Source organism: Diceros bicornis, chromosome 38 (genome assembly GCF_020826845.1).
Source record: "Diceros bicornis minor isolate mBicDic1 chromosome 38, mDicBic1.mat.cur, whole genome shotgun sequence".
NCBI lineage: Eukaryota > Metazoa > Chordata > Mammalia > Perissodactyla > Rhinocerotidae > Diceros > Diceros bicornis.
In genome coordinates, this window is record NC_080777.1 from 4,525,582 (window position 1) to 4,538,959 (window position 13,378).

Genomic DNA, 13,378 nt, shown 5'->3' on the forward strand with positions numbered 1-13,378 from the left:
ATAGCAGGTTTGTGTAGGTATACATCCAAGATATATATCCAACACCCACTTCCAGTCATCTCTGTTGCCTTCACCCCAGTCCAGAGCATCACATCTTTCACCCGGCCACTACAGCAACTTCCTAACTTGTTCCTTGTGCTGACTTTCTATTGCACGCACAATAAAAGTCAACCTCTTACCATGACCTACAAGGGCCTAGATGACCAGCACACTGCCGATTTCACCAAATTCATCTCATGACCTTCATCTTTCTTGAAGTACATTCCGTCTTTTCTGCCGTGTTGTCTTGACTTCCTACATCTCTGCCTGGCAGGCTCACTTACCGTGTTGACTCCCCGACCCTGCCACTTCACACGGCTGCTCCCTCAAATTCTTTAGGTGTCAACATAAATGTTGCCTCTTCAGAAAGGCCTCCTCTGACCACATTTTCTAAATGACCCTCTTCTGCTTTTTATTCTGCAAAAACGGTTCACAGTTTATTTTCCTCATAGTACTAATTTCAACCTATACTTTAAAAATGTGTTTGTTTACTTTTTTATTATCTGCTTCTCTCACTAGAGGGTAACATTCACATGGCTAGGAAATTTGCCTGGCACATAGTAGGGCATAAATAATTGTTGCATGAAGTAATAAATAAGTGAATTACCTATTACGTCTTAATGCATATTAATTACTCCTTTAATGAATATAGATCGCATTTCCTGCATATTCTCAGGCTCTATTAGCCACTATTCTATCTTGTCTGTCAACTCTCTTGCCAAAGCTTCAGCCACAGGAAGTCGGAACTAGGAAGAAGATTTCTTCATGGGTTGTTTCTCTAGAAATTGATGCCTGAATTAAAGGGGGAATGGTTGGCTAAATTCGTTTATTGCTGCAATGCAACAACGCTAAACAGCAGTCCAAGAGGGAATTTCACTTAGGTATTCAACAAACATATTATTACATAGTAATAAACCTTCTTTCCTTATCTCCATTCTTCAGATTTATTTTCAATTGCTTTCAAAGTGGTCGCTTACTTCTACTCCAACAACATCATACTTAAATCCGAACATCCAGCTCGCTTGAATACAAATTATGGAAACGGGAATCTTAACATCGCATGAGGTGCTCTCCAATTTAACGCATAAGCCTTTAAAGCCAAGCATTCAAATCCTTTTCCTCTAATTACACATTTCAGCTGGGCTGAAACCAGACTTGATTGCCACATGCTTCTGCAATTATCGGAGTAGCTATCCTTTCTCCTGGTTCATCAAAGACCACCTGTCTCAAAGCAAACTAAACCAGTAAATTAAGTTAGACAACACTTTAAACATAACCCTTACTAATGTCACAATTGATTTATTAAATTAAAATGTCTTACACCAACAAAAAATGAAATCACGATAGGCCATACTACATACTACGGGGTTTGAGGCTCAGTTGCCAGAGCCAGATTTTCTTGTCTAGAATGCCCTTACCTCACTGGACTGCCTGTGATAATTCTACTCTGACTCCAAGCTCCTTGTCAAAGTCCTCTGGGCAGAATTAATCCCCCTCCCCCCCCTCGGTTTCTCCCACTGCATGTTACACCAAACCAGGGCTAGACTCTTAGTTCAAGGAAGACAGAACCTTCAGCAAATGGACTTGAATGTCTCCTGTGCCCAGCAAAATCTCGGTAAGAAATGAGAGAACAATCACAGATAACTTTACATGGTTATATGGCTGAAGACTCTGCCTGAGAACCGAGTTCAGTTTGCAACAGAGGAAAAGTGAGAAGTGAAGTTGCTGTGGGCACCCCACTCTCTTCTCCCAGGACCACAGTCCCTTCATCAGGGTCAAAAAGCACATGGATTCTCAGTCAATCCGTACTTCTTTCCTCTAATTAATACAGCCATAGTTGTCCTAGCTTCATGGGGCCTCACTAGTGGCGAGGTGACACTAATGCTAATGTCTTCCTGAAAAATAAGAGATGAGGATTGCCCATTTCCTTACATATTAAAACTACGCTCTGTGAGACCTTTTGGGAGATGCTTGGCACAGGAAATGTTAGTTTCTCTCTCTTCTTCTGGATATATTCAAGCTGAAATTTTTTAAAAATTATTTTTCATATGTTTTGTCTTGCTCAGTGATGACAAGTCTAGATTTCTTTCTAGAGAAGGATTTCTTACTTACAATTGTATATGCCTAGTTGCAAGTACAGGAAGAAAAACACTTTTTCTGACTTGCGATAAAACCAATGGGTCGTTGTTTAAAGCATCAAAACAGGAGTTCCGTCGTATAGCATAATGTACATATGGAGGGATAGGCTGTATGAACACGCTCAAACAAAAGTTATCCTTGGACTCAGAAACAAGACATTTTGCTTAACCAACACAATAACGCCTTGTATTTACAGAATATGTTCTTAAGATGCTTAATATGCCTTAGCAATATGTTACAACCCGTTGTATGTAGTCATGATCAGGATTATCACTAATATTAAATGTTGGAGAAATAGCCATTAAGCATTTAGCATATAGATACCGTACTACATACTCGACACTCAATATATGACCTCATTTAGTCTGCACATTAACACTGTAGGACAGGTATTACCATCTCCATTCTGCAGGCTAGGAAACTGGCTCTTGAAGGATACATGACTTTCTATGACCCTAGAGCTAGTAAGTGGCAGAGCTAACTCAAAAATCCTCACATTTTCCAAACCACATTGGTTAGAAAGACGGCAGACCAATTCCACATGGATTGTGTAGAAATTCAGCATTTCAGGAAATATATTTACTAAATCATATGAGTCATCAGAACAAAGCCAGAAAATAACAAAGTTACTACCACTCTATAATCAGATACCAGTTAGAAATAATGGGCTAAGGATAAATTCCAAACTAGAGCAAGAAAAACTTCACCAGAAAGGAAAATTTCAACCACACTGTTAAACCACCTTTCAGGTTATTTCTACCATGCTAAGACGTTCTGCTAATTACACAGGTCATTTTTAAAGGCTTAATAAATTGGGGGTAGTATATTATTGTTTACTTTTTGGGGAACCTGCTCTGTATTAACTCCAATACTACTGTTCTGAAGGGAACTGTCAATCATGGTAGCCCTCCTCTCTGGCTGCAGGCTTAGGTGTGTGAACACTGAGCAAACCAGGGCACCCCACGCCTCTGGCAAGTGTGGCTGATCCAAAGATAGACATGACTCATCTGGGCTCTTCCCTGGGATTTTTCTAGATGGTGGAGAGGGCTCTCTCCTCCTGGGATGTGAGAATGTAAACCATGGCTGTGACCAATGGCCATGGGTCTACCCTTAAAGAAAGAGCCTGGCTTGGAAATTAGGCTAAAGCACAGAGGACAGTAGGAGTGGGAGGGAGATGAAAGGGGGAGAGAGAGTAAGAGAGTGAGAATGAGAGAGAGAGAGAGAGAAAAGAGGAAGGAGTAGGAGGAGAGAGGACATTTGAAAAGACAGATAGTGGGAGACGGAAGTACAGACAGACCTGAGTAACCCCCAATGGACTATGGTTTGAATTTCTGCATTCAGGCAGAAATCCACAGGCAAGTTCCATCCCTGCCCTCCTGTGGTTTGACTGTCTAAACAAATAAAATCTCTCTTTTCGCTTCGAGTATTTAGAATGGGGTTTTTATTACCTACAATGAGAAACTTAAGTTACGTAAGAAAACACGTTAACTACTTTACTAGGCCAAGTTCTTATTTCCATGTCCGTGTCAAATACAATGATGTAACAAGTCAAATGGGCAAATATTTGCAGAGATGCTAAGAGGGGAAAGGCACAGTGGTTTAGTGACAGTGAGAACTATACTAGAAATGAAGACATCATGGGGGCCGGCCTGGTGGCATAGTGGTTAAGTTCGCATGCTCTGCTTCAGCCGCCCAGGTTTGTGGGTTTGGACCCTTGGCACGGACCTACACACTGCTCATCAAGCCATGCTGTGGCGGCATCCCACACACAAAATAGAGGAAGATTGGCACAGATGTTAGCTCAGGGTGAATCTTCCTCACCAAAAAAAAAAAGGGGTGGGGTGGGGTGGGGGAAATGACGACACAACACATCTCATTGGGAAATAAGACTAAAATGCAAACATCAAAAAAAGTTATTGCAGGGGCCGGCCCCGTGGCATAGCAGTTAAGTGCACATGCTCCGCTGCTGGTGGCCGGGGTTTGGATCCCAGGCGTGCACAGACGCACCGCTTGTCAGGTCATGCTGTGGCGGCGTCCCATATAAAGTGGAGGAAGATGGGCACGGATGTTAGCCCAGGGCCAGTCTTCCTCAGCAAAAAGAGGAGGATTGGCAGATGTTAGCTCAGGGCCGATCTTCCTCACAAAACAAACAAACAAAAAGTTATGGCATAAAATAAAAACAGACATATCATTAGGCAGTATAGGATTAACTACTAAACAAAATATGCAGATAATAAACATTATAGGAATACAGAGGAGGGAACAACCGGTGGGGGAACAGCATCCCATTTTAAGCATCTGTAGTGAGACTTGAGTTTCTGCTCACACTGACATGGACTGGACCAGAGGTTTTCCACCCTTAACTGACCACACCTCTGCTTCCTATCGATGCTGGAGGGCACTCCACGCACTCCTGAAATACCCTTCCATCTAACCACAGAAAATACGACATAAAGCTTACACTACGATGAGGCTGGGTGTGCATTTGCAAGTCACGCAGGGCCCTGCTCTCAGAAGGGCTCTGCGCTTGGTTTAACAATTTGTTGTCTCAAAAGTGTTAATGATTTTGGAACCAGAGGCCCCACATTTTCATTGTGCACTGTTTCCTGGAAATTGTGTAGCTAGCCCTGCACTAAAGAAAGAGACAAAGTTTTGCTACAAACAATTCGGAGCAACGGTCTTGCTTTTCAAAGCAGCCTATCTGCCAAGAGACGTAATCTATTTCGGAAGTCAGAGGGCAAAGACGCACTCTCCCACCTGCCATGGGTTCCTCCTTAGCCCTTTATTAAAAGCAAATGATTGAGAGAAACGAGAAGTCTGCAGTGAAGAGCACTTGTAGCCTGCCAGTCCACAACACTGCCAAAAGGAAAGTCAAGTCACCAAGTGTGAGTCAAAAAGCCCACAGTATGTTTCCAGGTCAGGACCAGCACAGGATGCAGTCTGAAAAAAGGAGCTGGTTGATTTTAGGAGAAACTTAGAGAGGGAAGAAAAGCTAGTTCTGGTCGTCTCAAACGCATAAAATATCATAAAATAGTGGATTGTTATTAACAGTGTTACCGGGAAACACAGCTCTATCTCATGGGGCACAGGCGGCATGGGGGCTGGGAGTGTGATGGGGGAGCCGGACCTCTGACTTAGTCTCCACACTTCCTCCAAGATGGCACCTCGCCAGCTCAGGTACCGGCGTGTGTTGTCAAGGAGGGCTACGATGACAGTGTCCACCTGTGCTCTAGTCCCAGGACCTGCAGAGGCACCACCCCTGGACCAGGCCAGCCTGCTGCAGCGATTCACCTGCTACTTGATATCCTATCAGAGCAGCTCCTCCAAAACGACAGCTTGATCAGTCCCGTTGTGCTGATGCCTAAAGCTCACCATTTCCACTCCCATTTAGCGCTCTAATCCCAGCTATCATGCAATGACTGCGCCAGGGGAAATGCTAACCTTCCAGTTTGGGACTTAGTGTGTCTGACTTTCAGGTCCTTTTCCAGGGGAACAAGTTTAGAGTGGAGATGAAAAGAGGCCTGTGGGGAACCAGTGAGGGACACGAAGGGAAGTTGGATGTGACGTGCAAGGTAAAAAGACTTTCCTCGTTACAGTTTTCCAGACTAAGCAAGTCTTGCCTGGCAAAATATTGATAAAATATAGCTAAGTCTGAAGGACATGAACAATGATTCAAATGTGCTTCTTTTTCAGCAATTACCTCTCCTATCTCACCTGCATGGATTTTTGACTAAAATCCTATCTTTTACGTTAACCCCCAAGGATGCGTGCTGAAGTAGAATAACCTCGTTCTCTTTAGAGTGGATGTTTAAAGAGTTTTCCTTCTGTTCAAACTGCAGTCTTGTTCCATCTAATATTCACTGAGGCATAGTTTCTTCTATGATAAAGCTATGCAATCAAAGGAATTAATTATATGAGTTAGCACAAATCTGGCATAGTCTACATGCTCTGTGATGTTAGCAATTCATTTCACCTGATTTAAGGACGTAGCAGAATCTACTTACAAAAGAAAACTAGGTGGACGATCGTGGCTTTGTATGTCAGCAAGACCAAAATGAAGACAATACGCAGAAAATTGGGGAATTTTGCGGCATGATGAACAAAATCCCTTAGGATGTACGTTTTCTAAAGATCTAAAGCAAAGTCATTGTTAGTGCGAGGATGCTGGAAAGTATACTAATTGGTTCAGTCTTAGGGTTTGGTTTACAGTGCGGATTATGTTTCCTTTTCATTCTCCCACTAGACCCAGCTATGTGGGGATGCTGTCCTGGGAGGGCTAGCTTTCTTCCTGAATTAACATTTAATACGCCTCTATGAAATTTCATAATCATAGTGACAGAGACTTTATTTCGTATACTTAAAAGGAGAAATTTCCCTTCATTCCTGAAAAGATTTCCTTTAGGGAATGTGATGTAATTCTACAAAAATCTTGAAAGGCCTTTTAAAAAATATCGATCATCTGTTTCTTGGTGATATCTGGGAGAAATTTTGATACAAACGGTGAAATTTTGACAATATCCCACGAATTTAGCAAAAACAAAACAAAACAAAAACAATTCATCTTACCTTTATATACAGTCTTTGCTGTCGGTCTTTTGAGGTGAATGGGTTTATCATCTCAGCAGGGTTGGTCCACTCCTCTTATGAGGTCTGCTTTTGTGTGCCTTCCCCATCACAGAAGTTGTTTTACCACACAGTGGTCCCGGGAAACCATCACCCCAGCCACTCTCTGCAGCATCACAGCCTCTATGCTGACTCTTCTTACTCAAACTCCAAATTTTGCCAAATCTCAGCACCCTCTTAGACTTGATACCCCAGGTTGAGGGCCATCTAATTTCTCATTCAGGCTATAAAAATTGGCAACCCCAGTGATGTCACACCTAATAAAACACCAGTTTTAAAATGCCATTGTGCAAATGAAAAAAACTTACCTCTCTTGTAGAATAAGTTTGTTCTCTTTCTTCCAAAAATCTTTGAAGTCAGAGCTGAATTCGTGCCAGATACTGAAGAAAACATTTGGGGACACCTCCTTCTCTCCAATTTTTGGTTTCATGAAGAAATAGGCTGTAGTCTCCAAAAAGCTGTCAAAGTGCACACACACACAAGAACATAAAAGCCATGATTACTTTCCAATACGGGATATGCTTTCACCATCCAGATGCTGATTTCATTCATGCACGGTTATTATTACCAAGAGGACTCAAACTCTTTAGGCACCAACAGTAGTTCTCCTATGGTTTTGGATACAGATACTAGCAACTGACAAGAATCCTCCGTATACTGATAACTATTCCTAGTCCAATTCCATTTTTGAAATTAATCACTATGTGTCCAACATATTTCAGAAATGGACATGTGGTCAAGTTGGGACATATTGGAAGCGGCGGGTCTATACTTTCTCTACACTCTAAACAAATAAAATATCAGCCATGTGTCTCAAAACTAATATGTATTCTATATGTATATTATATTGTTTATATACTATTTGGCTTCCTACATTGCTGGGGGAAAAAAAGCAAAAGTCCCAGGAGATGCCAACAAAGTCACCAGAGATCATGGCGATGTCACTGAGTGGATACCAATATGGCAGCCGGCACTGTGGCAGTAGACTGATAGTCAGTCTTCAGAAGATGCCACTCAGAGGCTGCTTCATAGTTCAACTGCATGCAGCTTAGGAGAGTTTCACAAGGGTTATCTGACAAAGAACATACAACTAGTAGATGGTAGATTTATGACTTCACAAAACTCTTCCATTCCCATGAATGATGCCCTGGAAAGGACCAAGGCCAATAAAGCTGATAATGTTATGGTGAGGGACCCTTGGCAGCTGGTCAGAGTGTGGCTAGAATTGCTGCAAACAGGAGGGGCGTTCCAGTAACCTCTGCCCCCCTCGCCTTTTTTTCCCACTTTGGCCTTGGGCCAGCACTGTTTCTGCCACACGAAGCTCAAGTTTGATTTGCCCTGAACTAGACACTTCTAAGGCAACTTGATATTGCCATATTGTGCTGTTTAATTAAAAATATGAGTACACACATACTTATGCTTAACACATATCTGTGTATGTATTCAGCTTGTCCTATAGCTGATTTCAGATCCCTACTCTGAAAAAATAACATGAAAGATATCTCCTTGAGATGAGCATTTAAAAAATGAGATGTGTAGGGTAAATTTGCTCAGAGGGTAAAGGAGACTGAGCATTACACACAAAATCAAAAACTCACAGTCACCCCTGACTATGGGTACCAATGCGGGGCTAGTCTGTTCTGTTTTTAAACTTGCCTTATGGCTGTCTCTGAGCAGCAAGTTTCCCAGGGACACCGGCTTTTAGATTTTGAGGAGGGATGACAGCACTGACCTGCTCAAATGTGTGGCTCTTGGGAATTATATATTTCTCCCTAGTTAGCCTAGTAGGAAAAATGACACAATCAAGTCAATTAATCCTGAGAAAGAGTTGGGCCATGAAGTGGTTATGGTATGTGAGAATTTGGCTGCCACAGCTATGGTAATGACATTAGAATGTGTCCACAGAACGTGTTGATGGTATGAAGACTGCCAGGAGAGTAGATGGCAGAGAGCATAAATAGTCTAAGACATATCTGGGTCATATTTTATTAAAATGGATAAAGTACACACACACTTCCCTCCTGGGAAAACTGGTCATTCTCTTTATATGTCTAAAGACTATTTATGACCTGTATGGCTGAAATTAGGTCTCAAATCCTTTGACCATCCATTTATTCTCTTTCGTCATTTCTCTGGTAGTTACGCTTCATAAAATTGATTATTACAGCCCAAGCCTGTCCGTTTGGGCAGACATATCTAAATTGTAATTTGCTGGTTCATCCATTCAGCAATCTTACAACATTTTGAAAGACCCCCATGAGGCAGCATGGTATAAAGGAGAGGATACAGGATTTAGAATGAGAAGACATACGATACCGAATCCTGACTGTTTGACTAGCTATAAGAGCTAACCATTTAACATCATTGTAACTCCGCTTTTTCATCCATAAAATAGAGAGTATTGTAAACAACTGTTTTGAAGTCCAATGGAAAAAAATGAAGTTCCAAAGTGTTTGTTGAATGTTTTAACACAAGACAAATTTATTTTATATTGAATATTATTTTACATAATATCTATTGTATGTTGCCCATTAAGGAAATGTTAATATATATTTCCCAAAAATTTTCTCTAAATTGTAACTAATTCAATTAGGGCTAATTTATTAATAGACACTCATATGATCATGTTCCCTGTACATATTTTTGAGTTACTGGCATGCATAGAGGCTTCCAATCCTAGTAATAATTACTCTAATGATTGAATAATTTCCTCTTGGCTTTGTCATGAATTGCCCACACAGCTTTAAGACAGGAACAACTTCTGAGCTTCAGTGTCTTCACCTGTAAAGTAGACGCTATGCCTACTTTTCAAGGTTGTCAAGAAGATTAAATAAAAAGCATCCTTCAAGTTATAAATTAAAATAGCAATATATGTAGTAACTTTATGAGGCAAGCATTTTTCACTAAAAATACTCTTTATGCAAAACTTTATGAATTTACTAGGCAAATTAGTATCCTACAGTTGATTTAAAGTCAATGTGTAAAATTGATGAACAGCATGATTCTCAGTGTAAAGAGAACCTTCGCCCACAGCCACCTCGTCGAAAGTGTCGCTGGGGAAAGAACAAGCCTCACCTAAGAGTGTGACAGAGAATAAAGCATTGCCTGAGGATCATGAGTGCTGTCCCAACTGTGTTCAACCACCCCATTCCCAGAAGAAAGTGGAAGCACCCTTTAAAAATAACCAAGCAGGAGGACGGCCCAGTGGTGTAGCAGTTAAGTTCGTGCACTCTGCCTCGGCAGTCCAGCCCGGGCTTTACCGTTCGGATCCTGGGCGTGGACTTACGCACTGCTCATCAAGCCGTGCTGAGGCAGCCAGCGTCCCACACAGAAGAACTAGAAGGACCTACAACTAGGATACATAACTATGTCCTGGGGGCTTTGGGGAGAAAAAAGAAAAAAAAGAGGAAGATTGGCAACAGAGGTTAGCTCAGGGCCAATCTTCCTGAAAAAAATAAATGAATAAATAACCAAGCAAATAACAGGGCAGTAATTTCTACAAGTTATCAAGGTACTTTGTAGTCCAGAGGCATTTTCAGTTACATAATCCTGTCCAGCATTAGGCAGCATTCAGCTAATTCAAGCTTTCTTTCTTTCTTTTTTTTTTGTGAGGAAGATTGGCCCTGGGCTGATATCCATGACCATCTTCCTCTACTTCATATGCGGGACGCCACATGCATGGCTTAATAAGCAGTGCCTAGGTCCACGCCCGGGATCTGAACCCGCGAACCCCGAGCTGCCAAAGTGGAACACGGGGCCATTTGGCTGGTGGGTGGTAGGGCGAGGTTCCATCCTTTCTGAATTACTCCCTTTATCTAAATCTGAAACCAAGAGGGTCCCATCCACCGGACAGCAATACAGGACCACTAAACGGAAGAGACGTCTTATCTGGGAGCTTCCTCACTACACAGGCTGTTCTGTGAGACTCTTTCGAAATGACCCTGGCACACCAAGAGGCAGCAGTGAAAACACTAAGAACACGTAGTAATCACAATAAGAGACAACTCCAGAGGTCACTGAACAATCAAGAACCCTCTGATCTGGATGCTTTTTTCTTTTTTTGCTGGGAAAGATTCACCCTGAGCTACATCTGTTGCCAATCTTCCTCTTTTTTTTTCCTTCTCAAAGCCCCAGTACATAGTTGTATATTCTAGTTGTAAGTCCTTCTAGTTCTTCTACGTGAGCCACTGCCACAGCATGGCTACTGACAGACAGGTGGAGTGGTTCTGTGCCTGGGAACTGAACTCAGGCCACTGAAGCGGAGTGAGCTGAACTTTAACCACTAGGCCATCAGGTCTGGCTCTAAACTGGATTCCTAAGTGGCTCTTTCTGGAAAAGATCAGTACCACACTTCTTTTACTACAGACAGTCAGATAGTCCAAATATGCAACAGAATCGAGAGTAGCCCCTGAGTTCTGAAGAGACGGTTGCAGCAGAATTGTTTTGGAATTTGCCTTTATCCTCACACAAAAACAGAGAGAGCAACTAAGATATTAAAATCAAGGCTCACGGGAAAATATCTAGAAAAACACTGTGTCCAACATCCCTCAATTGGTCCAATAAACAGGTCCACTAAACCTCAAAATGCAAACTGGTGGAAGACATCACTGACAACACCGAAGGCAGGTAACGTCATCTGCGTTGGAAGAGGCAGAGGGAAGCAACAGGGGGACTCTCCTCAAGACAGGAAAACCCCCAAATCACCAACAGGTGCCCATAAAAAGTGTAAGAGCCAATCTGAGAACTGCAGTTGAAATTGGAAAGCGTTTTACACACTCTACTGCATGGAAGCGAAGAAGGGATCTAGAGTAAGTTCTGAAAGGGCTGGGCGCAGTCTGGGACATATGAACTCTTAGTACTAACTAAGAGGAACTCTCTCTGAGGGCAAAGCTCTGCATTGAGAGAACATGCTGGGAGCAGAATTCAAATTGTGCAGGATAGATGCAAGGATAAAGGAAACAGAAAATGCAGATACGTGGGAGGGGAGAAAACTGCAGACAGGATGAGGTCATTTTTTTTTTTTTAATCATTGTGCATAAGCAACAAAAGAGAAAGTTCTAGAGCTGTGAAGCTAGAAAAGCTATCCTCATTCATCTCTTCCTCTTAAAAGTCCAGGAAAACTAATTTCATGTAAAAAAGAGCAAGGGAAAAATAATGCAGTGGGAAAAAGTATGCCATTCAAACACTAAGCATAGCAAGGTTGATGTGGTTCTATTTCTTATCAGACAAAATAGATCTCAAGACAAGGAGTATTATCAGAGTGTCATTTCATAATGATAAAACATCAAATCATCAGGAAGACATAACAATCCTAAATACGTACGCATCTAATAAAAGAGTTTCCAAATAAATGAAGCAAAAAAAATGCAGAACTAAAAGGAAAAACAGACCTTAATCATACTTGGATATTTTAACACCCCTCTCTCAATAACTGACAGAACCATGAAACAAAATCAATTAAGATAGAGAACATTTGAATTTTATCAACAAATTGAGCTAATGGGCTTTTATAGAATATTGTAATCAACAACAGCAGAATATACAAAAAACATGAAAATGTTCACCAACATGGACCATATGTTGAATCTTAAAACAAGTCTCAATAAATTCGAAAAGACTGAAATTATCCAAAATATGTTCTCTGACCACAGTAGCTTTAAATTATGAAATGATAACATATGTAGGAAATCTCTGATTTGGAAATTAAGTAAAACTATGATAAATGACCTATGGATCAAAAAAGTAATCACAAAAGAAATTGGAAAATATTTCAAACTGGGTAAAAAAAAAAAACAACCATAAAATATCAAAATGTGTGGGAGCAAATAAAGCAGTACTTAAAGAGAAATTTAGAGCTTTAAAAACGCCCATATTAGAAAAATAAAGGTGTCAAATCAATGATGTAGGCATCTAACTTGAGAAGCTAAAGAGCAAATTATACTCAACTAAGCAAAAGAATGGAAATAATAAAAAGAGCACAAAACAAAGAAATAAAAATTTAATAAACCTCACAGATAATCAGCAAGGTCAGAAGTTGGTTTACTGAAAAATTTAATAAAATTGATAAATCCCTACCAAAACTGATTTTAAAAAAAGATAAAAAATACAAATTACCGATACCATAGATGAGAGTAGGGTCATCATTATAGATCATAGAGGCCTTAGAAGTATAATATGAAATATTATAAACAATTTTATGCCAATGGATTTGACACTTTAGATGAAATGGATGAATTTCTTAAACAACGAAGTTTTCCAAAACTGACAAAAGAAGAAAGAGAAAATATAGACACATATCTATTTAAGAATTTGAAATTATATTCAATTTTCAATAGTTATTTCAATAAATAAGAAATCTTTTTGATAAACTTGTAATCAAAAATATGCCTTCCCAAATAATTCTAGCCCAATTGTTTCACAGATGAATTAACAAACATTTGATGAAGAAATAATGCCAATTTGACACTAACTCTTTCAGAAAACCAAGAACAAGGGCACACTTCCCAACTTGTTTTTGAGTCCAGCATTACTCTGATGTTGATACCACAAACTGAAAAACATACTACGAAAGAAAAAA

General features: G+C 40.6%; 1 protein-coding gene across 1 annotated transcript in view; it reads right to left on the reverse strand.

Annotated features, from left to right (window-relative positions):
* Positions 1-13,378, reverse strand: part of FMN2 (formin 2) — a 340,819-nt gene that overhangs the window by 26,664 nt on the left and 300,777 nt on the right. Inside the window, exon 16 of the mRNA XM_058533558.1 lies at positions 7,110-7,259. Coding sequence (XP_058389541.1) covers positions 7,110-7,259 — 150 coding nt within the window. The remainder of the gene's footprint in view (positions 1-7,109; positions 7,260-13,378) is intronic.